The sequence below is a fragment of the Theobroma cacao genome, chromosome 2 (genome assembly GCF_053813885.1).
Source record: "Theobroma cacao isolate CCN51 chromosome 2, ASM5381388v1, whole genome shotgun sequence".
NCBI classification, from domain to species: Eukaryota; Viridiplantae; Streptophyta; class Magnoliopsida; order Malvales; family Malvaceae; genus Theobroma; species Theobroma cacao.
This window is the reverse complement of record NC_142640.1, coordinates 47,422,566-47,449,752: the sequence shown is the minus strand read 5'-3', so window position 1 is coordinate 47,449,752 and position 27,187 is coordinate 47,422,566. Positions and strand designations below refer to the sequence as shown.

The following is a 27,187-nucleotide window of genomic DNA, read 5'->3' as shown; positions in this document are numbered from 1 at the left end:
GGGGAGAGATCTCCACCAAAACCTTTTAGGTACCACTTGACAGACCACTTTAACCCAATTGTGAGCAACAAAGCATTAGGACTCCTCCTAACATGAAAGAACTGGGATTCAACACACTCCATGGATAAATCCAAGAAAGTGGACCTTTGTCTTGGTATAAGAGCGTGAGTCACCTCTAGAATTGATGCCACCAAATGGTAGAGCTTTCATTTTCTGCCTGGAAAGAGCTTTCCACATGATCAGCTGTAGCTACTGCACAAAAGCAAACATTGCCTCCAAAGTCAGGAGCAACAACCCCAACCTCGCCATCTTGCCCCCCGAACAAAACGCTGCGCCGACATTAATCTTCACAGCGCCAGCAAGCAGGAGGGCCAACCCATAACTTCGCCCTGATTACACTCCGAGTTTCAGAGCTCCTGCCTAACATGTACCGCTTGCGACTCTCCCACCATTAATGTAGTTGCTGTTCTGCTCACAGCAGCTAATATTATCATCAAAAGCAGCGGTTTCTATTAAACCAAAGTAACCAGGAAACATTTAAACAGTAGTCGAGAACCCCAAATATGTGCAGAGGAAAGCCAAATATCTAAAATGGAATTCAACCGCATGGGTACAAGATTCTCCAAATAGCCTTACTAAATGCGCACTCAAAGAAAACATGTTACAAAGATTCACCTTGGTGACCACGTACACCGCAGCAGAGTTATATCTGAATACCTTTCTCAGTTGTGGGTAATATCTGTTGAAGAAGGCGCCACGTAAAGTACTTAAATCTTGGGCAACTAAGACCTGTGCAGACCACCACCAATCTCCATGTGGGGGATCTTATTCGTTGGTACACATCAATATCCACTCTTCCCAGAGAATTGTCTAGTTAAGGAATCATTCCAGATCATAATATCTGAATTTGCTCTGTGACTCGATGGCATTTGCAGAATAATTTCAGCATCAACTGGTGATAGTTGATTAATTATTTGAGTAATTCTGTCAATTTAAGTAATTATAATCAAATGAATGCATGTTAATTATCTAAATTCATTAATGGAATTCAAAATTCTACCACCTTATTCGTTGTATATAAGATAAAGTTTCGGGATAGATATACTTGGTTTGTATATGCAAGGATTTGAAAAGCATTACTTTGAGTGGTTTGTTCCTAACTTTGTGCTTGTTTTTGGCTGGATTTGTCCTGTCAAATAAACACAGCATCTTCTTTAAAGCTTTAAAGTCAATCAACGTTAAAGAATTGTCACTCTCATCTATCTATTAAATTTATGATTTAAAGTAGATCATACAAAGCAGTTGGAAATATCTTCTTCGGTCCGACCAAGTCCAATGTCATGACCGGCCTTGGGGGTAGGAGTACCTCGTCTCCTTGGGTCTGTCCCAATCATTGTCCACCTCTAAAATCAAATCTGCGAAGATAATCCTCTTAAGTTTGCCACAACTAATGCTAATTTAATATCTTTGCCAATTTCACACTCTTCAATTTCTCAATAATATAAAAAATCCTTGAATATCGAACTATGTAATAAAATTATGCTAATCTCCATCAATTGTATAGTAGTGATGTTAATTTCTTCCTGGAATCCCAACATGTTACTTCAATCGTGGAAGTGAAAACGGGGACAAATCACTTCAATCTTGGAAACGAAATCGAGACATGGCATCTGGCCATCTATGGGAGTATTAAATTTTCTATATAAGTTTCAAACGCATGTTGCTTTCCACTTTTAAAGCCACGGACCTAAAATCTTGACTTTTGGTGTTTTTGACAAGAAAGAACACACTGTTGGCCATGATTGTAATTGGACAAATTATCAGATATCCCCACAGGTATGATTACAAGAATCAAATTCACAAACCCTTTTCTTATTACCTCCTTTTTCCTCTAATGTAATTATCCATATATGTATATACTCATTTTCCATCTTTGTTTTGTTAGAGAATTTGTACTCAAAGATGAAGACTAAAGAAGTGATAATCATCGGACCAATTATAGCCTTGAAATTGCTACATTGTTAAGGGACTAGACAAGACTTCATTGTAGTATGTGCTTGGTATTACTCCATGTGATGCAGAAAGAACCCAACAACAACTTTGTGGAGTTCCATTTTGTTGCATTGTGGTGTTGTGTTAATGTGGGTCATGCATCTAAAGTTCAGAGTTGCTTTAACCCATTTATAAGGGGCAAACAGTAAGAAACAAAGTTGGGAATAGGGAAAGCTTGGACCAAGCAAATTAGACGAGTAGGGTGCAACTTGACCTGGAATAACATGTGAATCAATTGACTTGACCCTACTCAAAAAAAAAAAAAAAAAATCTAATTCTGGTTTTTGTCTCGCAATTTCCCAATTTTATTTATTTTTATCCATTTAATGCATCTTTTGATTTCTTTTTGAGCAAGTCATAAAAGGCTGCGACCCACAAATCGTGAACAAATCTTCACAGGCAGTAATGTTGATTTGTTGATTTTTGGAGTATTTTCTTGGTACAATTGAGCAAAATAGGGGATTTTGAGTATACCGTAAACGTTAACTGTGAACTAGAATGGTAAGAATGCTGGACTAAGCTTGGGTTATGGATCTTCATAATTAATGTATTGATTTTTTTTACAAGGAAATAAAAATAGAAATAGTATAGTACATTTCCTCTTCACCATCACAAATATGAAATTTCGAACAAATTTAATTGATTGATATAGAAAAAAAATCAATTGGATTAATCCATACGGACATAATGTATTGATTATTGGCTAAAGGAGCACTTAAATTATTTTTACAATAAAAAAATCTAACCGTAAAAGAAGGGAAAAAAATAAATAATTACAACTATTTAATTCTTTCTACGTTCTTTAAACATTTATAGTACCATATAAAATGTATGTATCAAAAAAATGGAAAATATCTAACAATGTCACAATGATGATAAAGTAATTACACATAAACTTCAAGATTAATCCTACATTATTCGAACTAATAAAAAAAAGAAAAATGGAACAAAAAACACTTCTTCTGCTTAGAATCTGAATATATGAAAGAGTAATAGAAAGTCGAAATCATAGTCATGAATCTTGACTGCTACAACTTTGAATAGGAAACTTCTCATCACCCCCCGTAATATCTCTTTGGACCCTTAGTAGCATTGACTTCAACTTAGCACTGCCTTAAAAGCTCTCCCCATGCAAAAGACTCAAAGTTCCTCACATAAAACAATATTAAGTTATGCAATTTACCCTCCACAATTATTCAAAATTTTTTTCCATTTTTCTTTATTAAAAATAGAGATCCAAATTTGCAATTTTTTGAGTAAAGAAATACATATTCTTACCATCGAGATAAATTGGTAATTACGAAAAATATTTTTTTTATTTAGATATTGTAATTTAAATTTTTGTTTGTCTTTCTTTATTAAAAATAGAGATTCAAATTTGATTTTTTTAATAAAAAATACATATTTTTACCCTCAAGATAAATAGGTAATTATAACATCTTTTTCGTCATGAGAAAAAATGTATTATTTAGACGTTGTAATTCAAATTTTTGTTTACTTTTTTTAATTAAAAATAAAGATTTAAATTTGACTTTTTGTAAAGTAAAGAAATACATATTCTTACTGTTGAGACAAATTGATAATTATTATATCTTTTCAATCACGGGAAAAGATTTTTTATTTAAACTTTGCAGGGACAACAGTGAAAAATTGTAAGATAAAAGGCAAAAATATGATGCTAACCTTATGTAAAAGAAAATGTCAATTTATATAAACAGTAATTAAGGTGATTTTTATACAAAAAATATAAATAAATTGTAGGAAAATAATATATTAAAAATATATTTATGAGAATAATACCTTAATCAGTATTAATTAGTAGCCCTCAACAATGATATAAAATACTTGAGAAAAAAGAAATATAAGGAGAAAAATAATAGCGTGTGATAGTTAATGGTATAAACGCTTTGAAATTTCCAGCCGTTGTTGCAGAGTCTTATGGTTTGCTAAAGAAAAAAGAATCAAAAGCCAAAAATACAGCTCCCTACAGAATCTTTCCAAATTTTCCATTTTGTCCCTCCATTTCTACTTCTCTTTTGTCTCTCCTTTTTCTCTCTCTGTCTCTGGTAAGTTAAGTCCTCTCTCTCTCTCTTATCTTTTTTTCTTTTTCGTTTTATTTGTTTCTCTGTTTCTCTGTGTCTGATAAGGTCATGTTTGGAGAGAAAGATCCCTCAAGTGATCTCCCTTGTGTAGGAGATGAAAACTCTCAAAGCAAGCTCTCACGTTTGTTTCAAAACAAGGAGAGTTCAGTTGAAAAAATGAGTTTTTTACAAAAGGGTATTGATTTCCTTAGAGAATCAAAGGTGGGTCTTGATGGAGGCTATGCTTTACCAAGACCTTCAAAGCCTGGGAATTCTGGATCCCAAGAACTCACTCTTAGCTACCTTTGTGAAAATCCCAAACTGGGTTTTTGTTCTGAGAAAGAGTTTCCCGGGAAAACCCTGTTGGAGAAAGTTACTAGTTACAAAGGGAAAGAAGTTGTCGATTCTGAGAATTCAAATCAAGATGAAAAATGGGTTGAAAGAGATTTCTTGAATTTGAGTGAAAGTAAAGGGATTTCTTCAAAAAGAGAGGTAGAGGAGGATTTTCATGAAAGAGAGAATAGTAATAGGGAGAAAAGGCCAAAGCTTGAAACTTTGAATCTGTCTTTAGCTTTACCTGATGTGTCTCTCTCTTTAACTGCATCAAATGCTTTGCAAAATGGTGATCCTCCACAACACAGGCCAAGGCCTAGTAGGAGTGTACAGTCTTTAGCACCATCAAACAATAACACACAAACCACATGTTCTAATGATTTCACTGCTGCTTCATTGTCATACTCGTATTCTCTGCCGTTTTCACATAATCCTAGCTGCTCATTAACAAGAAATTCAACTGAGAATTATGAGTATTCTGTGGGGAAAGATGATCAAATTTGGTGTGGTGGTGAGGGTACTAATGGATCCGTGCATAGTCGGTTTAGGCCAATTGCTGATGGAGTTGCTTTGGCCAATCATGGTGGTGCTGGTGGTGGTGGGGGCTTTTCCATGATGCAGGTTAATCGTCAAGTGAATAAAGATTCATGCAATAGTCTTCATAGAACGACTAGTTCAGATAATCATTCCTTTTTTCCATCTGAATTGCCTGCTAGACCGCGTGTAGATAATCTGTCAGGGGATTCGAGGAGGAGGGATTCAGAGAATTTGAGAGTTTTAGAGAGTATGGAGGGAGGGAGATCCCGAAAGATTTCAAGACCGGAGAGAATTCTTCGTGAGATTGTGTCAGAGTCGATTCCTGCCATGGCTCAAATAATGCAGGAGCTGCCTGATGAAACGGTAGAATTGACCAAAGAGTACTTGAGAAATATTATAGCAACTCCAGAGAAGAAGGAAGAATTAGTGGGACTTCAAAACCGGCTTGAGAGGAGATCTGATCTTACCAAGGAGACTCTCTCAAAGTGCCAAAAGGACCAGCTAGAAATTTTAGTTGCAGTCAAAATGGGCCTTAAAAGCTTCTTGTCTGTAAAAATGCGGTTTCCCACAACTGAGCTGCTGGAGATTTTCTTCTTTATGAGATGTAGGAATCTGAATTGTAAGAGTTTGCTGCCTGTTGATGACTGTGATTGTAAGATATGCTCAGGGAACAAGGGGTTTTGCAGTTCTTGTATGTGTCCTATCTGCTTAAATTTTGATTGTGCTAACAATACTTGCAGTTGGGTTGGTTGTGATGTTTGTTCCCATTGGTGCCACGCTGCCTGTGGTATTCGGAGGAATCTTATCAAGCCAGGTCCTAGTTTAAAGGGGCCATCTGGGACTACAGAAATGCAATTTCACTGCATAGGATGTGGTCATGCTTCAGAAATGTTTGGATTTGTTAAGGATGTGTTTCTATGCTGTGCAAAGGACTGGGGTCCAGAAACACTGAAAAAGGAGCTTGATTGTGTGAGGAAGATTTTCAAGGGCAGTGATGATTCAAAAGGCAAGGAACTGCACATTAAAGCTGATGAACTTTGCACCCAGCTCCAAAATAAGATGATGTCTGCTTTAGATGCATGCAGCGTCATTATTCAGTTCTTCAACTGTAAGTATCTTTTGTTCTGTCTCTTTCTCTATGCAAACTTCATTAGGAAAGCACATCAAACAAATTTCATGGTATACAGATATATTGCATCTCGCTCAATGTTCTCCTAGTTTCTTCTTAATGGCCTTGTTGTTGCATGCATGTATGTTAATGTTACTTGCATAGCTTGACAGTGTAGGAGTGAAGAGAAAGGGTTTCAATTAAACTATTAAGTACTAGTATTAAAACTTTCAGTTATAGATGTGTGTGCTATTTATAGTGTTGGAATACCATATACAGCGGAAGATATATGCAGAGAGGTCAGAGAACATAGTAATATTATTAATGGCTTGTAAGATGCTCAGCGTCAGCACCTTAAAATGCTAACATTAATTGACCAAATTTGAGAAAATTACCACCTCCCATTTTTTTATCCTAAGGAGAGGATACCTAGCCCTAGCATTTCATAATCTTATGATGAGTTGAAATCTTTTGTTGAATTGGAAGACCTGAATCCTACTCTGTGCCACTATGCTTGAAAGGCTGGTAGAAAAGCAGAAATTTGTACTATACTAAAGAATTTCATGTTAAAATACCATTTGACTTCGAATCTGTTTAATCAGTCTTTTCCCCACATGTCCAGAAAATAAAATCTACTTTCCTCTATTTTTGATAGGTTGATGCCTTAGCTAATGTAAAAGAAACTAAACCACATAGAAGAGGGACCACTTTTCTAAGATTTCCACATGGTTAAGGTTTTGAACTAAGATGGTTGAGATTTAGTTTCTCTTGATCCTTATATCCTGCTAGAAGACCTTCAAAGTAAATATATTTCAGCTATTGAGATAATGGTTTTCCATAAACTGAGGCAAGACAAAAAAGTGTCTCTCATGTAATTGAGCCTTAAGTCATCCTTTGAAGTTTGAGATTACTAAAATGATTCTGGAACTCCACAAACACAGTTCCTGGTTATAAAACTGTAAATTAAAAGCTTTGCCTGCAGGTTCTTCCTGATGGCTTGGTTAGTTTTATCAGAAAATGTAGATAACTAGGCTTTCTCACATTTTTGTATGTAAAAGGGAAAAAAAAGAACTGAATAAATTGAAACTGCCCTTTGAAGATTCATTTCCTTTATGAAAGAGTGAATATTTGTTTGGAAATGGTTCATGTGAGTGATTTTGGTTTATAAATCGACCTAATATGTGATCCACAACATGGTTTTACTCAAATCATTTGGTTTGCTTTCCTGCTGAGAGGAGTACCAGAAGGGAAGTTAGGTCATTATGGCTCATGCTCTTAACTTTTCTCAGTTTCCTCTGTAAATTTGTGTGGCAATAGGTTTTACTAATGCTTTATGTTGTTTTGCTATGCAGTTAATGGGAAATTGTCTCAATTCTATGATGGAGACTGGAAAAATAATGATTACCTTTGGGGGATGCAACATTCCCTTGTAAAGTGAATGAGAAAGTAGTTTATTGTGATAACTAGTCAACCTGATAGTAAAGGGCTTTTGATGATTGAGTGAACTGATTAGCTAAACAGAGGACATATGCTGTGGGGGGGATGATATCTTGTTCTTGAAATCTTTTCTTTGATTATGGCTACAACAATAACAAACAAGCCTTTTCCCGCCTTGTGGGGTTTGCCATATGGATCAGATTACACCATTATGCTTTGATTAGGACGTTTCTGAATTAGATTAATAAGCGAGGTCTCTTCTTTATAGTTTCGGTGCATGTCTTATTTGTCTTGATTATTGTTCTTGAAACATGTATCATATTAGATGTCTCCACCATTCTTTTTCCTTTATGGAGCTAGTTATATTGCTGATAATTCCTGTAATTTTATTTGTATGCATCTCTCAATTTAGGATATTCTTGTCTTAACTCTTTCTTCTCTTTTTTTGTTTTTTTTTCTTTCCGGCCTGGACAAATAGACACTGATGGTATGGCAGACTTTCCTCCCTCTGGTGCATGTTCAAAAGACCTAATGACAACTCAAGTTGATCTTAGAAAAGATGAATCATCCGTCACACCAGCTACTTCTCTTCCTCCGAAGCTTGTGTTTTACAGCACAAGCTCTTCAAGTGGACGGGATTTACTTCCAAATGATCATGGTCAGAAAGATATCAAAACTGCTCTAGCAAATGATTTAAAAAGTGAAGATGAATACCGGTTTGGCAGGTTATCAAACAATGATGGATTTGACAGCTTAGAAAGCATGGTAAGGATTAAGGAAGCAGAAGCAATGATGTTTCAAAGCAAGGCAGACGAAGCACGGAGAGAGGCTGAGACTTACATGAGGATGATTCGAGCCAAGTCTGACAAGTTGGAAGAAGAGTATGCTGAGAAGCTATCCAGACTATGTTTACAGGAGACTGAGGAAAGACGACGGAAGAAAGTGGAAGAAGTAAAGGTTTTGGAACACTCACATTGTGATTACTACCAAATGAAACTAAGAATGCAAGCCGAGATTGCCAGTTTGTTGGAGAGAATGGAAGCCACAAAGCAGCAGTGGGTTTAACCTTTTTTCCTTTTCTAATATTTTTTGGTTAACAATTAAGCCAAAGGTGTGTAGTTTATTTAAGTTTTTTAACCTTCTGGATTCTGCTTGTTTCTTAAAAATGGGAAATGAATGATTGTTCGCAGTTGTGAAATTTATTGAATTGTCAACATTACAGGATTTCTCAATGATAAATTTCAGCCACTGAAATTTCTCTTGGATGTCTTGGGGTATTTATGTACTTGAAATAAAGCTCTCTACATAGAGTCAAATACTACACAATGATATTGGCAGGTTCACTTTGGACTTGTCAGCCTAGGTACATCTTAGGATCACATGGCTGACAAAACATTAGCGGCCTTGAACTTTCAGGCTGCAAACAAATCAGACAAGACAATTTGCTTAGCCATATCTCCAGCTTTCAAGTTTCAATCCTAACGATGTTTCAGGCATGTGTATCTGCTCAACGTCGTGGATAGCCATGTTTGTAATGCCGAGAGTTGAAATGTCAAAACCTTTATGCCTGTTGCTATCATGATATAGATTTGATCAGTCTCGGTGCTCCAAAAGAAAGTGTTCCCCATATCTGGCTACTTGTTTATACTATAATTTAGATATCCCCTAGCATCCCGAGAGCAAAATAACAACTAGTGATTGGCACCGTTGAACATGTTCTCCAGAAAATAGTTGATGGAGAATAAAGGTGGATATGGTAATGCGCCACCAACGGTCATGCCCACAAATTATCATTGGGACCATTGCAATTTTGAATTGCAGATGTGAGAACATCACGGGTTCTTTGTAGTTTGCACAACTGGTGTTCCCTGGTGGAGTTTCGCTTTGACATTTTGTTCTCAAGGGACCTACATCTCTGCACCACTTCCTTCAATTCCCATTGCAACTACCTCATTTGTGAAACCAACCATAGTTTATAAGTTTTTTCTTAATATTTTATCTTATAAAATTATTCTATCTGTCTTGCTTTTCAATTCTGAGTAAATTTTAATTATTAAAATATCTCGTAACTTATTTGATTTATGTATCTATAGTAATATTCAAAATGACATTGATACGATAATATTTAATTAAGAGACTCGGTTTTCAATTATACCGATTACTTCATAAGATAATATAAATATTTTGATTTTTTTAAAAAAAAGATTCTTTATTATTTAATTTTTTTTTTATAAAATTATAATTAACACCTTATATATCTAATAATCAAATATATTTGATACATCAATAATCAGGGATTACAAAGCACCGCATATGGTTTCACATTGAATAGGGACAATTTTCTTCTATAATTCTTTAAAATTACACAGCAAATGGACATGACACCATACAAGCTCAAATCAATATCATTATAAGTGTTCCGGACTCCTGTCAATCATTTTTTTCCCGTTATTTTTGCCATAAATTGAAAGTAATAATTCTTCAATAAATTTTCAAGATTTTCTCCAAGCTAGTATCTGAATTATTTCCATCAATAACCCCGAGTCAGGACAACGCTGAGGCCAACAGCCACTGCAAATAGAAACAGCAACAATCCAATGAAGTTGACAATGAGTGCTTCTTGGCTGCGAAATAGGCCTAATCGCAGGAATTTCAGTAACAATCCCATCTCAGCAGTGGCAATTGCTAAGAAGAAGATAACTAAGCCACCAAAAATGTGCCATGGCGTGTATCCTGCTCTTGAATATGACTCTGCACCAGGAAACACAAAGGAGAAGAAACCAAGCAACAACTGCAAAATATATATATATTAGAATATTGTTTCAGATTACTACCAGTATTTGCCAAGAACTAAAACGATTTAGGTACCTGCAAACCAAACAAGCAGATGGCAATCATGCCTAGCCAAGAATGTAAGGTAAACATGTCAGGAATTTCGGCCTCATCCTGGAACTTGAAAACTGAAACAATCCCCAAGATCCCAGAACCAAGAGCAATGGTTTGCAAAGTGAGATGAACTACCCGTTGTACTTGCACGTCTCTTCTTCCTGGGATTGTCTTGTATGCCATGATTGCTGTTTTAGATGGTATTTAGTCAGTTAGAAACTTAGAATCCTTAGTATTGGTGCAGACAGATCACCCCATGGAGTTGCAATAAAATTTCATAATACAGTGAATGCTCTAAAACTATGTTTATTTCAATGGGATTTTCTTATGCTTCCACTTAAAATCATAAAAAACCTAGTGTTTCAGTAAATCATTATTTTCTTTCAAATTTGGTACTAATGATAATAGTCTAAAAGCCGTAAGAAAAATGATATGCTTGTGGTCTACTTCTTGGGGGTAAGTTTGATGATGTGCACTCTTTTGCTGCCAAAGAGAAAAGGAATTGCTTCATTTTTCCAACTAGATTGTACTAATATATAAAATTCTAACGAATTATTACCCCTTTATTTAGCTTCTCCAACAGTTAATATGAATCCAATCACCATTAGAAGTGGATGCAGCTGCAAATGGGAGTGAAACAAAATGAATAACAGAATCTTATAAAATAAGTTGAAAGAGACTAATATGCATAGAATCAAATTCCATGCATGCAGAGAATTAATTTCCTCCAGGAACACATGAAACAAATTGCGATATGAATTAGCTAGGTCCAATAGATTGGAAACTCACATTGAAAATCTTAAATTTATTAGCAGATTCAAAAGCCAGACCTTCTCGGAACTTGAGTAGCCAAACGAACACGAGGGTTGCCACTGCTATAAATAACAAATGTCCAAATACTGTGAATGGGGTTGCGGAAACTTGATAGCTTCTGCTGTTAGGCGCCATTGCATCCGTTGAATGAAGATGGAGTGCTCAGTGCTATATAACATCCTTGCAAGAGACAAGGCCTTCGAAAGTATTTGCCATTAGCAAAGGTAGCTTTTTGTTTGCATAGGGAAGATACTTCCAAACTTGGTATTTGGTAAAAACCGTCCAGCCGGCTAATTCAAAGGTGGCAAGTCCAATAGTATGGAGATATTATTGCTTTTGCTCAGTAATTATACATGGATTGCCAATTAATCATGCAGAGAATTTAGTAAGACTTGCACATGATTGTTTGTTTCTGGTTTGGGCGTATTGCAGAGAATAGGCAGCATTCGGAGCCATAAGAAAAGCCAAGGGTGTTGCTGTTAGAAATTTACTAACGACTCAGGTCATCAATTAGTGAAACTTAACTTGTATTATGAGGCAAAACTCTTCCTGATTTCCTGCTTTTAAATAAAAAAAAACATGTTTGGAAAGCTAAGCCTCATTAAGTTTACAAATTAGCATGGCTTAATCTAGTCAATTAATATTATAGTACCATAAAATCAATGCAGAAAACTTGTCAAAATTAAGAAGTTTGATGTTCTCATATGGCATCCTACACGTATGTTATTCACTGCAAGTCTGCAATTTATGCCTGAACCAGTAAAGTACCCTTGCCTTTGAATTGGATAATAATCAAGGAACTCAACACTGCCTAGGAAATTTTAAAACCATACTTAAGCAATAGCATCAAACAAGCCAGGAATTTGCAGATAAGAATTGCCCTTTTTTTGTCCATGATAATACAATTTCTCTAATCTATATCCAGGGCTTGGATTTCTGAAAATTTTCCTCAGGCAAACATTCAGGAATAAGAAATATGCACCAGTTTTTTTTTCCAACCATCAAGGTAGAAAGTAAAGACCACTTGGGGGTAATTAAATTGTATAAGTGAAATGAATAATAAATTAAAATTATCGGAATTTCAACATCAATCCAGTGTAAATTCACCCCAAAAAAGAAAGAGAAAACCAAAATGAAAACCACACACATACCAAAAAAAAATGATTAAAACAATTCATAAATAATCAGACATAACGGGCAAGAGCAACGCTGAGATCTACAAATATGCCAAACAAGAGGATAGATAGTCCTATGAAATTGATCAAACGAGTTTCGTGGCCAGGGCGCAGGTTGAGGAAGGTAGCCTTCTCCATCAAGCCAGTGAGAGCTGCAGCTATCGACATGTATAGCAATGTCCTGCCATGACAAACGTGCCAGGGAAGCAAGGTTATCCTCGTCGTTTGTGTTTGCGGAAACATATATGTGGACAACCCCGCTAGCCACTGCACCACCCAGTTGTAAAATCAAATCATAAACAACTTCTGCTAATGTTGTAGCCAAATACTAAACAGGCAAAGGAGATGGATGTACATGCTTTTTAGAATGAATTAGAACTTCCAGTAGTTCAGATTTGATATAGTGGTTGGGAAGGCTCCTTAACAGATTAAAGGTTGAAATTACCCTTCCTTTCCCTTGTTCTTATTATTTGTGACTCCAGAAGGAAAAATTTAATATGCTATTGCTAGCAAATTTGAAGCCTTGGTTAGCTGGTGTAGGCAGCATTTAATCATTAATTTAACATCTTGCAAATTTAAGGTAGAAACACAATCCTTAAATTTTCTTGTAAGCTTTGTTAGGCAATTAGAGCAATGTAGATCGATGAAAGAAATCTTGCACGACTGCAACTGTGTATATGTTCTGTGTGTGTGTTGTTTTTCTTTGAGAATGGAAGAAATTATATTTAAGAATAGCATTGTTTTGTTACATGATTTTCCTTTGTTTGAGTGTGTTAAATACAAGAAAGGGAAAGAGGACAACATAGCTTCCGCCTCTTACCGCTAGTTTAGATTGAACCAATGTATTACCAAAAAGTAGAAGTGTTTATGAGTCAAGTCTATCAGGTATCTTTCTTTTAATTTAACTTTGAATTAACCTGTAAATATCTCTACAAAAAAAAATAACATTTTGTGTTGCTATACACAGGAGTCGGGTCTAAATAAAGTTGCAATGCGGCACATCTTTTTTGCTTTTAAAGAACAAACCTTCTGAATTTTATCTATGTTCTAATAATCAATGAATCTTTCTTCTTATATGACTAGGCCAAGTGGGTTATAGACTATTCTTTTTCAATTACAAAAAGGTGATCCATTTGATACCTGCAATTAGTGTTCAAATCTATAAAAAGGAAAATGCTAAAATATGTGAAAATTCAACTGTTTGAGTACTGAAATAAAATAGGTTGGAAATGAAAGGTCTGTGGCTTGATTGCATGAGAGTTGTGGGAAAATTAGTAAAGTTATTGGTCTCGTTCGGAATTTCTTTTACCTGCAATGCAAACAAGGAAATGGTGCCGATGCCAATCCATGAATGCAAACTGTAAACATCCTCTATGCTGGCCATATCATGGAACTTGAAAACTGCACAAAGCCCAACCACCCCAAGCACAAAAGCCGTAAGCTGTAGTATCATATGGACTACCTTCTGCACGATATGTATAGCTTGAACTGTCTTGTAGACCATCATTGCTGTTTTAGTGCAAACCCCCCCATCAATTAAACCTTGTTAGAAAGATTTTCAAATGCATACCAATAAAAAATGGTTGAAACACTTGATTTAGCTCAAGGAATTCTAATCAATTGCCAATACCTTCACCAGACAGAAAAATGAACCCACAGAACATAAGAAATGGGTGAACCTGCCATTGCAAATAACAATAATTATTAACTTAATAAAAATTAATTAAATGTTTTAAATAATCTTAACATGAGACCACACATATGTGGTTTGTTTTCTTACATTGAAAACACGATAGCCATCATAAGAATCGTACTCGATACCCCCACGATAATGTAGCAACCAAACCAGCATCAAGACGAAAGCCAGGATGCCGAACATGTGTGCAACTATCGTTAGACGAGAAGCTGAACGTCGGTGGACACCATACGTGACTTCCTGTGTGGAAGGCATGGTGATGAACTGAATGGAGTTGATAGATGACAGTTCAATTAAGGAAGATATGTCTTTGCACTTCAATATATAACATTGAGTTGTAACTGATGAATTTCTTACAGCAAGAACTTGTTCAAAAAGAACAAAAGGGGAAGAATATTTAGTCCTTTAGATTGCTTATGGGTTGGTCTTGGTATTACGTGTGGGAAAACTTTGAGCTTGGGCAAAGCATCATCAGCGTACTATGAATTAGTACCTACTTGAAGAGTTCTTAAATTCTTTTGACAAAAGATATACACTCAAAAATACACATGCAAAACACACTGTCAAAGGTCTACTTAGAACCCTAAAGTAACAGAATAAAACATATTTATACTAGAAAAGTTTTAGGAATCTTAAAAAGAATTTAATACAGGGCAACACACTTACATTGGTAGGAGATATATGTAATATAACCAAAAAATATTAAGCAAAAGGAAAGTACATAAACAAAAAAAAAACCACCAAATAAAGCATTAATTTATAACTAAGATAAAAAAAAAAAAACTGCATAAAAATATAAAGCCAGACTTCATTGGCAACAGTTGGGCAGGGTCTGGTTCAAGTAAAGAAGCCTAGCCCATCCCACCCAATGCCATATATTAAAATTCCCTAATTTACTCAATAGTCATTGCTTGTTGGTCCATTGAAAATTTCAATGGCCTGGTTTGGGTTTATATAAGTCAATGGCCAGGGTGAAGATTATACTTGTTTTTATTTGAAAGGCGTTCCATGTACTCCAAACTTTCCGAAAGTATTTGGACTTATTAAGATTCAATGTTTGGAATTTATAGTACTTTGTTTTGAACTTGTTAGAGAATTTTGGGAAACCCATCTAATTTCCTAACTCATTCCTACTCCTACAAAATTAGTGAATTAGTTTTTTGGATATCAAATAACTAAGCCCATTCTAAGCCCAGAGAATATGGACTAATGTCTCCACAATGTGGCTTTGCCCTCTAAGAAGAATCTTGTTTTGGTTCAAGAGAGAAAATCTTGAAGATCCCTAGCCGATATGGTGAGGATGACATTAATTACTCAAAGCATAAAGCATGATCATGGGAATATGAAGAAACAATCTTTCCATTAAATGAGAGTTCTAATTTGAACCAGATGGTATGGTTGGCTAGAATCTTTTTACAATGTTTCCTAGTCCTAGAAAAGCATGTTCCGCAATAATGTTCTTAACCCCATTCATTGTAACAAACACTACTCACGGTACAACTCACCAGCCTAGCAGCAGTAAACATGGCTCATTTTGGCTTACAAGGAAAAGCCTGCTGGCATTTTCCACTATTCCCCAAGACTCCTTCACGAAAAAGGAAAATCAATGATTCTATAACTATGAGTTTGTATGCAGTTGGCCTGACATTCAGGACCACAAAAGCTTCAAAATACTTCATGTAGTTGTTGAAATCTCAACAGTAGTTTATAAGGAATTTACAATTTCTTGCTATTATAGTTTCATATGCTTTTCTACTCTATGAATCTCCATCCCTTTCCCTTGTCTATTCCGAGTAAAAGATATGGAGAACAGCTATGGGGTGAGGGAGAAAAAAAATAAGAAACGAAAAAGGGTTTGCTATCATTGATGGAAGCATTGAACCTTGAGGTTCTCCATCGATCAAAGATTAAATTTATCAAAGTTATTGATTGTTTTGTCATCATTACTTGATTTTTTTTTATTATGGAATTACCACAGGAAATCATCACAGTACACAGTGGTTGTCAGATAAGCATTTCTTTTTTGAGCTTTCAGGGGCGTAACAACTTCGTGAAGACAATGTTCCCATGTTCTCATTTTCTTTCTATTTTCGGCCCCCCCTTTTAAATCTATTTTCCCCCCTCGATTTCTACTTTATTGCAACTAAAATAAAATTAAAATATTTAGTTAATTAATATACATTGGGTGAGTGTTATCTTGCAAAGCAAACTTGCTCTTGATTTTATGCTCAATCTCTCATTTGTTTGCATGTTTTGATGCATAGAAAATCGTCTGACAGCCAATTTCCAATGATTTTGTCTACGACGAAGCGCTTAAGCAAGTGGACGGTAATATAAAATGTCTTATGGTACCTCAATCTCTCTACTACTGCGCCCTTTGAGTTTAATACATTTGGTAATTTGTAATTTATTGCCGAATGGTTGGCTGCACAAGGTTTGTGAGTAATTAATTAAGATGTGCAAGTTTCACTGTTACGAAGCCCATTTTGTCCTGTAGTAAACCAATACCTGTTGCCTCAACAAATGGTATTCTCTTTGCCTTTCCATTATCTACATAATTTTGAACAATGCCTGTTGCCTCAAGAAACTACAAAACCAAGAATTCCCATCATACCAAATAATTATGGGATTTGTGTAGTCTTTTCTAAGTGGGTGATTAGTTTTTGTCAAACCCATCACTTAGCTTGCTATCTTCAAATCTCAATTAATGATCATCCAACTCTATTTTGTTCCCATTGCTAACCTGGCCAGTTGCCTTTCATCTCCATCCTTCTGATGCACATAAAGTGAAATAGAAAGAGCAAAAGAAAAAAAAATCATGTTTTCTTTGAAATTATATCTCTCATTTTGCTTGATGATGACACGTTCTAGTTTTATAAGAAGAGATAAATTATGGGAAAAAATATTGGTGTTATCCATTTAGCAGCCCCATTCCCTCCCTCAATTATTTGTGATGCAGACCTAACAACATATTAATTAAGCCCCTGGTGGACATGCAATTCATGGAACTCACTCTGTCTTTTTCTAATTATGCTGGAACTCTTTGGCCCCCCTCTGATAGCCCCACCCTAGATGTTGCCCCTCCCCTTGGGGCTTTAGTTCATGCCAAAAATGAGCAATGGCTAGAGGATTTGGACCATACCCAAAATCTGGTACATGTCACGCACAAAATACCCATCAATCGAATGTCCAGAATACCATCAGATTCATACATTTTCCAACCATATTTAAGTTCTTTGGCGGCTTAGCCCCACAACTAGACTTGCCCCCTGCCATGGCGAAGATGATTTTGACCAATTGATTTTATTTTATTCTTTTTCTGCCTGTTGATGATGTTTGTGATTGAATTAGACACTTGGTGCACCAATAACACATTAGTCGATTAGTATCGGTCTCGTTTGGTCAGGTTGCGACTGAATTAGACTCTCTTACACACAAATTGATCACTACGATTGTCATGAAAGTCTTTTTTTTAAAAATATATATATATATGTTTCACGTATTGATATTCACAATGAAAACTTCATGACTTATGGTCATAAAATTTCTGGGTGCAAATGAATTTAGACTCTTTCAAATCTATGGTCCTTAATAGATATGTGCCCAAAACTAGTTTTTCAAGCTTTCAGTTGATGACAAAATTTAGCAGGGCTGGATGATAGAGATATATATATATATATATATATATATATGTTTACAGTTGTACAAGAAAAAGACTTGCAATGGAAATATATACCATTTTTTTATGTTTTTTTCCTAATTTTTTGTGCTACGTGCAACAAATTCATAGCAGAATCTAGAAGATAGTGAAAAATTTACCTACAAAAATGAAAATATCTAAAGAACTTGTACTTCAAGTCTTTACCAATTCCAGGAAATAGGATGTTAAAAACAAAATCAAGTGAAAGCAAGAGAGGAAATTGCCTGGAAAATTAACTAGCTCTGTAGATTTCAAAAAAGTACTCAAAAGGGACAAAATTAGCACAACATAGTAACAAAGATATTAATAACTTGTACCCAATAGAGCTTTCTCTTAACTGTTACGACAGTGACCTAATAACCAAAATTTTTAGGTTCCACTTTGGTAGCCTATCAATACCTCTAATTTCAGAATGATTGCACATATACATACAAAAGAGGTAAAAGTAAATATAATGAGAAATCATCTTTGCATGTAAACATTTTGGGGGCATATAGATCTTACCCCATGAATAATATGTACTACATCCATTCTAGTTCAATATTATTAATGAATATTCACATTAATATCCTATCCCATGTCAACTAAAAATGTTTACATCTTATTCGAAGCCAAATGTTGTTGGTTTTTACTTTAAATTGGATTTTCAATTTAAGAGAAGAATATACATTATAGTGCGTATGATGAAAGTGAAAGCAACATGAGAATAAGCAAATGATGGGGAGGTTTTGGGTGGTGGCAAAGTGTCAAATGGGGGCGATTGAGCTGTGCAATCAAGGGATCAGACCATATTCCCAACCCTCCCTATCACATATTTTCCAACTCGAAATCAAATGCTTTTGATTCAGCTCCATTCTCCTAAGGCCAAACATTATCCTTACAATGCTAACCCTTCCATCCCACTTCCCACCACTATTTTGACGTGTGGGGGACATCCTCTCCATATTCCATGTTATCTAATATATTACTCTCAATATTCTCGAAAGAAACCTTCTCCTATCCCAAAGCTCAAGTCCCTATTGTCCAAAACCGCCTCATTTGTCAATTTCTGCCAGAAAATCAAACAATTTATGCTACTTTTTGTGTGTGACTTATGCTAAAAATTGCTCAATATGACAACAATAATAAATGGGTCCCCACTCCCCCTTTTCTTTCCCCTTTTTTAGGGGCCAAGTTTTGCCTAATTTCATACACCACTTTTTTTAAGGGCCAAATCTTCCTCTTATTGCATCCTCAGATGTGATACATTATGCTTGGCAAATCCATTCCTAATATGTGAGTTTAAATTGTAATGAGTCAACACTTAATCTTTCTCATGAGTTGATTCGATTGGTAAGTTCGTCTATCTTGATAATTAGTGATATTTGATTCAAACTCTTATTAAAAGGTCTTTATCAAATTTGTTCTTAAATGCACAATCTTTATATCATAAATATATTTTTTTCAAAGTATCTTTGTAATCCGTTAATTTTAATTGAAAATGAAACCCAACAAAATATCTTTAAACAGAATTCAATTGTTTGCTATTTTCTACTTAAATCACACACAACATTTTAGCAGAATGAGATGCTATTTTTTACTTTGTATATAAGAAGAGAATCACTTTAAAAGTTTTCTATATGTAACCACCCGAAGTTATGTCCAATGAGAAGACCATATGTATCTTGACATATAAGCAATATTGGAGAAATGAATATCATCTATACAGGCATGTGTGCCATGGTTGAAGAGGGAGAAATTACAAGATAAGGAGAAGGAGAGCATATGAGTTAGCATTGTCTTATATGGTTTGACATGTCGGGAATAAATGATGAAAAATGGACCCACAAAAAGACCCAAATTTTTATAAAATTTAATAAATTAAAAACAAAAATGTGGAACCCCACCACTTTGCAAAGAGATTATAATGTATTTCTTTCGGCCTCTTTGGTAGGTTCCATTGGAATCTCCACATTTTAATATACTCCCATTTATATTCAATATTTCTCGTTATTAATTATCATTTTCCTGTCATGATCATAATGTTAAAAAAAATACAAATTATATAATACATTTTATTTTTTCGATATTTCTCTAGGAGCAATGGTACTTGTCATATATAGGTTACTAATATCTGGGTTTTTTTTTTTTTGCATGGTTGCAATAATTAAATAAGGGAAAGAAGACATTTGATAATAGTCCAAGAACAATGTTTTGACTGTTTCTGATTAAAAAATCTTTAATCTTTTGACTGTTAGTGATGTGGTTAAAAGTCCATTCTTTACGCAATCCTTGTACTTGGTTAATATATCGATGATGCATGATGGTCTTCACGGGTCAATTATCAATTGATTCTTTGCCAGAATATTTAATGACCCATCATTTAGTTAAACTTTACCAATAAATTATATACAATCATACATGGTAAAAATGAGTTATAATATATATATATATATTTAAAATTCAAACTCAAAACTTTCAAATTAAATCTTTGGTTCTTAATGGGTAAAGAGTTGGGATATTCCCTTAAGACAAAACAACAGGTTTATTTACGTTAGTGATTGACTGGGAGGGTTGGTTCGGGTTGGGACTTGGGTTTTTTTTTTTTTTTTGACCCTATCCCCAGTTAATGATTGTTAATACAATAGTAATCGTCTTAGATGAAAGTGTCAGCTGGCAAAGTGTGTGTTTTGAATTTTTAATGAACCGCAAAGGTAGCATTAGCAGACAATGCTTGTATTAAAGTAGTCTCTGTGTGACACCGAAAGCTATCCACTAAAGTATTCTTGTTAAGGAAGTCCTGCTTTGAGTTATCCCTGTTATCAGGATACCAAGTCTGCCAGTCAACCTTCAGCTTTTCTCTTCTTTGATTTTTTTTACAATTATCAGATTACGATAGTTTCTAATAAGAATATATCTTATTCTCGAGTCACTGATATTTTAAAATATAATTTCCGCAACAAACTAGAAAAAAAAAAAGAATAATATCTTAATGCTTGACTTTGCTGATTATGTGCCCTACCATAAGGTGGGGAATTCATCTACATGACTATAAACTTGTTTTTCAAGTATCTGGACCTGCATTTACGGGGATATATATCCCTTAATTGTCTCCTAGATATAATAATAATTTCTTAGTTAAAGACCCATGATCAAAAATTTGTAAATATAAAATAATTTATTGAAACAAAATAAATAAACTAATAAAGGGTTTGATTCAATTAGTTAATTCATTAGTCTTGTTATAACACTTCAATTCACATTAGACATAAATGTGATTATTAAAACATATATAAGAGGTTAAGTTAATCACCACTAAGAACTCGAATTTAAATGTTTAAGATCCATGTGATTTAAGTTCGAAAAACTATTAATGTTAAGTGAGTGAAATCATAATACTTCATCTCATATAAGATATGGATGTGATTGTTAACATTTATGTAAAGGTTTAAGTCAATTTCTAGCAATAACTTTAACTTAATCCTTCATTGATAGAGTGACATCTACTAACAACTCAAGCTTAATCCTTCGTTGATAAAGTGATACCAGACCAAGAGGCAGAGCAACTTATCTACATTCAACATTTGCTTAGCAAAAAAAAATTTAAATAGAAAGGTAGAAGAGATAATAGTTTTACATGTATTGATGTTGTTGCTTGAGAAATAATGAAATTGTTAGGAAAGTAGGGATACAGGTATAGTTGTAAGCCACTGGTTAATATTAGAATCACATGAAGGCCAGAACAGTGGAGACAATTTGCTTAAGCGGCACACTTTATTGATGTCAAGCCTTATATGGGACATAACCTCCAAACTTGCAATCAAAGAAACGTTTTAATCTAAATTTCAATGCGCCGAAAAGGAAACATAAAAAGAAAGGAAGAAAGAAAAACTAAAGGACAAATGATTGGATTGAAGGACCCTTCAAAATCGACAAAGGCTATAATTCTTTCACATTGAAAATTCCCCAAGATTGAATAGGATAAGATCTGTTTCAACATTGTGATCCACTAAAAATACTAAAATAAACCTCATATTTTCATTTTTTTCCATTCATAAATTAATATATAATATAGAATTCCTTTTCTTTTGACAACAAATTCAGGGTAAATAGCTTGTTTCATCTTGACGTGTTGGATTTATTAATTGTCTTACAAAAAAGTTACAATTGCATATGGATGATGAACTTTTGGTTCAATAATAAAAGTATGCATTTTTTGATCGAAAAGTTTGATTTAAATTTATTTTTTAAAATAAAAAAATTCTATTAAAGAAGAAAAAAAATTAACAAATTAAACCAGCTATACATTCATTATTAATACTAAAGTTGGTTGTAGAAAAAGTCGAGTTTAGAGCGTAGGAGTGTAGGTTGCTTTAATTAAAAGCAATTGTTAAGCGTTGTGGGGTTTCAACTTGGCAAATGTAGAGTCATCACACTGTTTCTTAGCTGAGTTTTTCCTTTTCCTTTTTTTAATTTCTACAAGATCTCGTGAGTGGTTAAATTAAAAAAATTAAAATATTATTTCATCTTGGTAATGTAATTTATAAGTAACGTTACATGTATTATAACAAATGAAATTTCTTCGGAGTGATGCACTGAATGTCGTCAAAATTTAAGGTTCACGAGTCTTGGTTTGACCCCTGGATACCAGAAAGCATTACTTTTGTCAACTGAAAAAAACAAAAAAAAAAAAAGAAAAAGAACATGTAATATAACTTTTTAAATATTAAATATGTATGATAAGAAACATTTGAAAGTATCAGAATGTGATATAATGTAAATAGAGCACTATTATTAATTTTTAAAGAGCAATAATACTATTTATTAAATAATAAATTTATAAATATTTTTTTATGAATAATCAGAAAATGGAATTCTCACCAAAACAAAAAAAAAATCGAGATAATGGGATTATCAAACACATTGATATTTATCCTATAATTATAATTGACATAAAAAAACTCAAAGTAGGGGGCTTTTATGTAAATTCAAATATGTGCGAATGGATAAAATTAGAACCCCGAAAATGGGCCGCTAGAAAAAGAAGCCGCAAGTCCCTGTACTGCTGACGTGGCGAGATATGGGAAGATTACCACGTCAGCAAACAAGAAAAAGTTGAAGGGAACCTTGACCCATGTGACACGTGTCCGAAAATAATGGGTGGAACCCATCTTTTTATTTGTAGAAAAACAAAAGCTCGATTTTCTTAGAGGGCAGGCAAACATCCCCTCAGGAGCTAAAAGCAGAGCCTTTTTTTTTTAATTTAATTTATCTTTCTGATTTGTTTTTTTCGTCGGACATTTGAGGAGGCAAGGAACTGACCCTCTTGTCCCCCATGAACTTTAAACCTGCTGTGACTAAAACGCCCATGTCAGTTGATATTTATTACTGGCCACCTCTTGATTCTCCACGTGCAATTTCGACAACCTTGTTCTGTTGAATCAGTCAAGTGGGCATCCTCCCTCGTGACTTTGGTCCTCTTCGTGTAAAATTTTTATCCTCCCCTTTTGCTTTTAATATTTGTTTATTAAAAATGGATTGATTTTACTAATAGAAAATTATCAAATTAACTGTCTAGTATCATAATTAAGGCATAAAATATTATCAAAAATCGCATTTTCAATATTAAATATTAAAGGGTTTAATTAAGAAATGTCTAAAATGATAATTTTCCTTATGGTTTTGGGAAATTTAAAGGCCAAGGGGGAAAGGAATGACCGTTAATCAAACCTGTCGGAAAATAACAAAAGTTGAATGAAAAATACGCAAGGTTGGACTGCTGACGAGTCAAAAAAATATTAATGTTGCCTTAAATTTGGGCCAAATATTAACCCACCAATCTGCCTGTGATTAACTGCTACTAGTAGTACGGATTCTGAAGTGAAGCTCTGTCTAGTCAAGCCTTTCTAGTCAACACGCAAAAACTAGAGCGAAATTTTCTTTACTTTTACCACCCACAACCCACCCAGCCCAAGTTTTCAGGTTTGGCACCCGCTTTGTTATAGAGATGATATCTCAGCCGCTAGATCGAAATCTTGGCGAAAAAGCAATAGGAAAGATTACCCACATGGGAAAACATGATTCACAGTCCCCAAATAGGCAAGATTAACGGCTGTGATTGGCTAGAGGATATAATCCTTGGGATCTTCATATAACTTTAAGCTCACGTGCATGGTATCCAGCGTAGGCAGCATCCACATCATATCTTATGCACCTTGGGATCTAACATTAGATCCCATTGTTCCCCATGCAGTAAAAAAAAATGATAAAGGAAAATAGAAATCCCCGTGCATATTCACCTTCGGTGCACAATAGCAAAGCAATGCTTTCAACATCTAACATGTGCCGAGCAGAATTGTAGGCAACATACCGTTGAGTCCTTGCCCATGCAGATACACGATTTCCAAGAAAAAAAAGGAAAAGAGAGAATAAAATAATTTCTTTTTTACCAAAATTGTTTTTAATAAATAAAATAAATTTGATTGCAGGTAAAATAAATTAATTAATTAATTCATGCGCGTGAAAAAAGTGGGGCCCATGGCAAGCGGTGACGCCGTTCTCGACGGACGTTCAGAGGGGGACTTTGAGACTTGATTTTAAGTTTTCCGCCGAATAGGCTTTAACGGGGATTGATCATTTTGACCCCATGATTAACGGCGTTAACAACGGGGTGTAAATGTATAGCTGATGAGGCAAGCAGCCATGCATGCCCATAAATTGCGCTAGTAATTTTTTTTTATTGGGTTTTTTTCTTGGCAGTGGAATTGGGATGGGAAAGTTTCTGTATGAATTTATTGTCTGGCGTAATGTAGAAATTTGGTAGGGTGAGGAATGGGGCAACGGCTAGTAGGTGCTGACGTGGAAGGGGACAGGATGTCACGTCAGCTCAGAGAAAAGCCTGTAAGTGTGGAGTACTAGGAGGACTTCAGGGAAAAGATCTCTCCGTTGTTAAAAATTAATGAATATATACGTTACTTATTCACAAACCTGACATATATATTTTTAAATAAATTTAAAATTAAAAATTGTCTATATTATTTTTTACTAATTAATTTTTATTTATATTTTTACACATTTTAAAATCATTAAAATCTTAATCATATATTATATCAATTACTTAAATAACAGACATTTCCGTTGCTAAAAAATAAAAAAGAATATTTAATATCGTACTCGAGAAAGTGGAGGAATACCCCAACATTTATAACTTAAATAGCAACATAATCACAAAAAATAATCGTAAATTGAAATCATATACTACTATAGAATTTTTTTAAAGAAAATAAACTTATTAAATCTTATAGGTATAGGAGTATAAAGAAATAAAACATAGTCTCTGTCACTGAAAAAGAAATATGGTCTTTGTTCCAATGGTAAAAATTGTATATACATTAATTTAAGAGTTTTAACATCCAATTTTAAATCTGATATTAGACAAGAATTATTATTCAAAATTGTATTGGAGAAACCTTCACAAAATAATCATTCTTTATCTTTTATTTGTTTATATATATATATATATATATATATATATATGTTATACTATTGCGTCTAGTGGGACGCAATGTCAGACAACAAAATACAAAATAAACTAGTAATTTGTGCTGTTTTTTAACAGTGAATAAGATCCTTTCCTTAACAAGTACTTAACAAAACTTGTAAGGATTGGATTGTGTTAAGACTTGAAGAGTCCAAAAAAGCTACAACTAGGGTTCACCACTGACCACCCCAACCCCACAAGAAAAAAGGGTTGCATTTGCGATTTCAGTTAGCAGTTAAACATTAAATCATAAATACCTCCAAGCACTAAAAAGTAAAGACCCAAGCCAACGTCCTACTTCTATAGACTTTTAGAAAATTCAACAACCCTAAATTTGAAAGCTTTTTATTTCCCCGTTCTGGTCTTTAATTATTGCTGACCCCCAAGTTTTATTAGCGCATAAAAATCAGCTAAGCACTCGATTAGTGTTGGAAATCGTGAGCCGTTGGTTAAAGAAACGGTCCAGTGCCAGCTGTACAGTTAAATGCATTCACGTTTTGTTATTTGCCCAAAACAGCGAGGAGAAACAAATCTACGACCGTTGATATGATTGGGAAGACGCGTCCCTTCGCCGACTTGATGCCGTTCATGTTTTCCCACTTGGCACGCCAAAATTAAGGAAAAAACGCTAGGGGCCCCATGCGATTCTCGTTCGGATGATGGGGATAGGCAGCGCCCCTTGTCTTTTTGTTTTTTTTTTTGTTCCATAAATGCCCTCACCTGATCCTCTCAATTCAGCGAGTATGGCGTTCGAAGTCATGGTAGATGGCAAATCAGTAAATATGTGGGCCATCGGAGGCCGCGTTCGTAATCACGTGAATCGGGGCGGTGCGATGGGGTGGTTTCTCCCCAGTTATAGTTTCTTTAGTTTAGATGTATTTTTCTTTTTTTATTAATTGTATTTAAATATTAAAAGGAGGACCTCTTTTTGCCCCCCAAAAGTCTTTTTAATCATTATTTTTACCCTTAATGATTTACACACTTTTTTTGGGTATTCTTTGCTATTTTTTTAATTAGTATTATTATAAAAAAATTTGGGTCACTTTATCCCCCTTTCAAGACTTCAAACTTCAAAGTTTTTAATTTTCAAGCTTATGGGTGACTTTTATTTGGAAGCCTTGGAGGAGGGATAAAGTGACCCAAATTATTGTATTTAAGAAGTTGATTCTTACTAATGCTTTAAAGCAAAAAAAAAAAAATTGAATCAGATTCCATCTTTAATGTAAACATTTCTAAAAAAGAATAAAGTTAATTATAATTAATAAACAAAATAAAAATATCAATTCAATTAATGAAAATACACGTGTCTTCAACCCATGAGCTGAAAAAGTAGACTTGCAATAATGTGTTTGTACTATATGCTTCTAAGTACTAACTATTAGCCATCCACCCTCTTACCTTCGGAATTTATATGAATAAATGAAAATCTACTATTGCTAAGTTTTATCTAATTCTTTCATTCTTATTTTTTAATAACTTTGCACCAATACGAAGTACCACAATTATGATATCTACTATTTATATTTGTTTAAAGTTGAATTTTGTTATTGTTAAGATAATTATACAAATTCGGTTAGTTAGTTAGATAAATTACAATATTATATTTATCTTTAACTAGCTAACAATATTATAATCTAACTAGCTAACCAACTAACTAACCGATAATATTATATTATATTTATATCACTAAATTAATTAAATTTTCTTAATAAAATATAGCAATTTATGTAAGTAAAATTATTCTCTTTTTTTGGTGCATATGAAAATCGATTTGGATTTAAAGTATACAAAGAGAGATATCGTAGTCAAATACTTGAAAATCAAAATTTCAAATTTAATCACTAAAGTGT

At 34.2% G+C, this 27,187-nt stretch overlaps 2 protein-coding genes and 1 pseudogene across 2 annotated transcripts; 1 reads left to right on the top strand and 2 right to left on the bottom strand.

Moving 5' to 3' along the window:
• Positions 1-249: 249 nt before the first annotated feature.
• Positions 250-11,382, bottom strand: LOC18610006 (putative ascorbate-specific transmembrane electron transporter 1; annotated as a pseudogene).
• TTA1 (class I heat shock protein, putative (DUF1423)) lies at positions 3,946-8,746 on the top strand. The gene is made up of 2 exons (XM_018116115.2): positions 3,946-6,111; positions 8,027-8,746. The coding sequence occupies exons 1-2, from the start codon at positions 4,203-4,205 to the stop codon at positions 8,611-8,613; spliced, it is 2,496 nt and encodes an 831-aa protein (XP_017971604.2). The 5' UTR covers positions 3,946-4,202; the 3' UTR covers positions 8,614-8,746.
• A 904-nt stretch (positions 11,383-12,286) lies between the features above and the next one.
• Positions 12,287-14,470, bottom strand: LOC18610005 (putative transmembrane ascorbate ferrireductase 3). Its single transcript, XM_007045412.3, has 4 exons — positions 14,203-14,470; positions 14,053-14,101; positions 13,732-13,931; positions 12,287-12,689 (listed from the first exon to the last, which is right to left on the bottom strand). Exons 1-4 carry the CDS (start codon positions 14,371-14,373, stop codon positions 12,432-12,434), a joined length of 678 nt encoding a protein of 225 aa, XP_007045474.3. The 5' UTR covers positions 14,374-14,470; the 3' UTR covers positions 12,287-12,431.
• Positions 14,471-27,187: the final 12,717 nt, after the last annotated feature.